The sequence below is a fragment of the Mus caroli genome, unplaced genomic scaffold (genome assembly GCF_978045245.1).
Source record: "Mus caroli unplaced genomic scaffold, Mus_caroli_1 scaffold_3, whole genome shotgun sequence".
NCBI lineage: Eukaryota > Metazoa > Chordata > Mammalia > Rodentia > Muridae > Mus > Mus caroli.
In genome coordinates this window covers 63,711,201-63,713,381 of record NW_028227258.1, presented here as the reverse complement: position 1 = coordinate 63,713,381, position 2,181 = coordinate 63,711,201, and the positions used below count along the sequence as shown (strand labels likewise).

The following is a 2,181-nucleotide window of genomic DNA, read 5'->3' as shown; positions in this document are numbered from 1 at the left end:
AACAAATATAAACAGCACAAATTGAACTTAATTGATGTTCGAAAAAATGAAGAGAGAGAGAGAGAGAGAGAGAGAGAGAGAGAGAGAGAGAGAGAGAGAACACAAAATTGAGTAGGTAGTACAAAGGGTGGATGTGTGAGGAGTTGGGAGAAGGGTTGGATAAGATCAACACACACTGTGCTAAATTCCCAAAGAACTAGAAAAATGTTTTAATGTATCAGACAAAAAGGAAAAAAAGAAAGAAAGAAGAGATAAACAATCTAGTTGTTGATGACACTAGGGAATCAATGTTTTTTAATAAGCTTCCTAAGGGCACCCTTAACTTCATTGTTTTTCAGACTGTAGATGATGGGGTTCAACAGGGGGGTCACAACACAGTAGAGCACAGACACCAATATGTCCATGTCCAGGGAATAACCTTCCCTGGGTCTGTCATAGTTGAAGTTGGCTGTTCCATAAAAGACCACCACCACAGTGAGGTGAGAGGCACAGGTGGAGAAGGCCTTTCTCTTGCCCTGAGTAGAGGGAATCCTCAGGATGGCAGAGATGATCAGTATATAGGAGCCTGCTGTGAACAGGCAAGGGCTCAGGCCAATGGTGGCACTGGCTACGTGGAGGACAGATTCATTGACAGAGGTGTCTGAGCAGGAGAGCTTCAGGAGCAATGGGATGTCACAGAGAAAGTGGCTGATCTGGTTGGGGCCGCACAGAGTGAGTCTGGTTATCAGTGCTATGTGAGTCACAGAATTCACCAAGCCACAGAGCCAGGATCCAATCACCAAGCAGACACAGACCCTTGTGCTCATGAGAACTGGATACCGAAGAGGGTGACAAATGGCCACATAGCGGTCATAAGCCATGGCAGCCAACAAGACACATTCAGTTCCAGCACATGACACAAAGAAGAAGATCTGAGAGAGGCAGCCCTCATAGGAGATGGTCTTCTTCTCCCTGAAGAAGTTCACTAGCATGACTGGAATGGTGGTAGATGTGTAGCAGATGTCCAGGAAGCTCAAGTTGCTGAGGAAATAGTACATTGGAGTGTGGAGAGCAGGGCTGACCCTGGTGGCCACTATCATGAGTGTGTTCCCCAGGAGAGTTGTCAGGTAAATGGCCAGGAAGACCAGGAAGAAGACACCCTGTAGGTTGGGGTGGTTGGAAAATCCCAGGAAGATGAATTCTGTGACACGCGTGAGATTGGTCATTTCAAATGGAGTCATTGCTACAAACAGAGAACAAAGGACTGAGAGTAAATATGTACAGAAGACACTGTCAAACATAGTTCTGAATTACCAGGGCCCTGTCTAGTAACAAGACATAAAGGAATCTAGATAGTGGTCACCTGCTGGGCTAGCCTTCATATGATCAGTATAATAGGCCAAGCCAACTTTGGACCCCACAAACATGGCTGATGAGGGGTGAGAATAAATGGAAACACAGTCACAGCCAACACTAAGCCCTCAATACTTACAATGCTATCAGCTTGTTGTTTTCCTGTCTCAATGCTATCTTTCTCTTATTATCCTCCTTTTTGGAAAACATTTAATTTTTCTCTAAAAGACATAAATTTTCATTCCAAAAGAAAGAAAGTAAGAAAGACAGAAAGACAGAAAGAAAGAAAGAAAGAAAGAAAGAAAGGAAGGGAGGGAGGAAGGAAGGAAGAAAGGAAGAAAGGAAGAAAAGAAGATAAGAAAGAAAGAAAGAAAGAAAGAAAGGAAGGAAGAAAGAAAGAAAGAAAGAAAGAAAGAAAGAAAGAAAGAAAGAAAGAAAGAAAGAAAGAAAGAAAGAAAATCACATGAATTCAGTCACCTGCAGACCATATCAGAGCATTGCTCTTTAGGGTCTTTTCTCTCCCACTGTGTACATAAGGTGTGTGTGCGTGTATGTGTGTGTGTGTGTGTATGCACACACATGTTAATGGGTAGGTATAATGTGCACATATTTGTGCCTGTACATGGAAATCACAGGTCAGTCTTTGGTGTAGTTTCTTTGGAACTATTCACCTTGTTTTTTGAGGCAATGTCTTTCACTGCGACCTTGCAGTAGCCAAATAGGCTATACTGGCTCTCCAATGAGCTCCAAGGAGCCTTCTGTGTCTGCTCACCCAGCACTGGGGTTACAAGTGCTTGCCAATAATACCTGATTTTTTATTTGGGTGTTGAAGTTGAACTCAGACTCTCA

General features: G+C 43.2%; 1 protein-coding gene across 1 annotated transcript; it reads right to left on the bottom strand.

Annotated features, from left to right (window-relative positions):
- Positions 1 to 284: 284 nt before the first annotated feature.
- Positions 285 to 1,220, bottom strand: LOC110291885 (olfactory receptor 5V1-like). Its single transcript, XM_021159108.1, has one exon. The coding sequence runs from the start codon at positions 1,218 to 1,220 to the stop codon at positions 285 to 287; it is 936 nt and encodes a 311-aa protein (XP_021014767.1).
- Positions 1,221 to 2,181: the final 961 nt, after the last annotated feature.

Excerpts from the sequence above, each read along its gene's own strand:
- LOC110291885 (XM_021159108.1), bottom strand. The coding sequence starts at position 1,220 with ATGACTCCATTTGAAATGACCAATCTCACGCGTGTCACAGAATTCATC.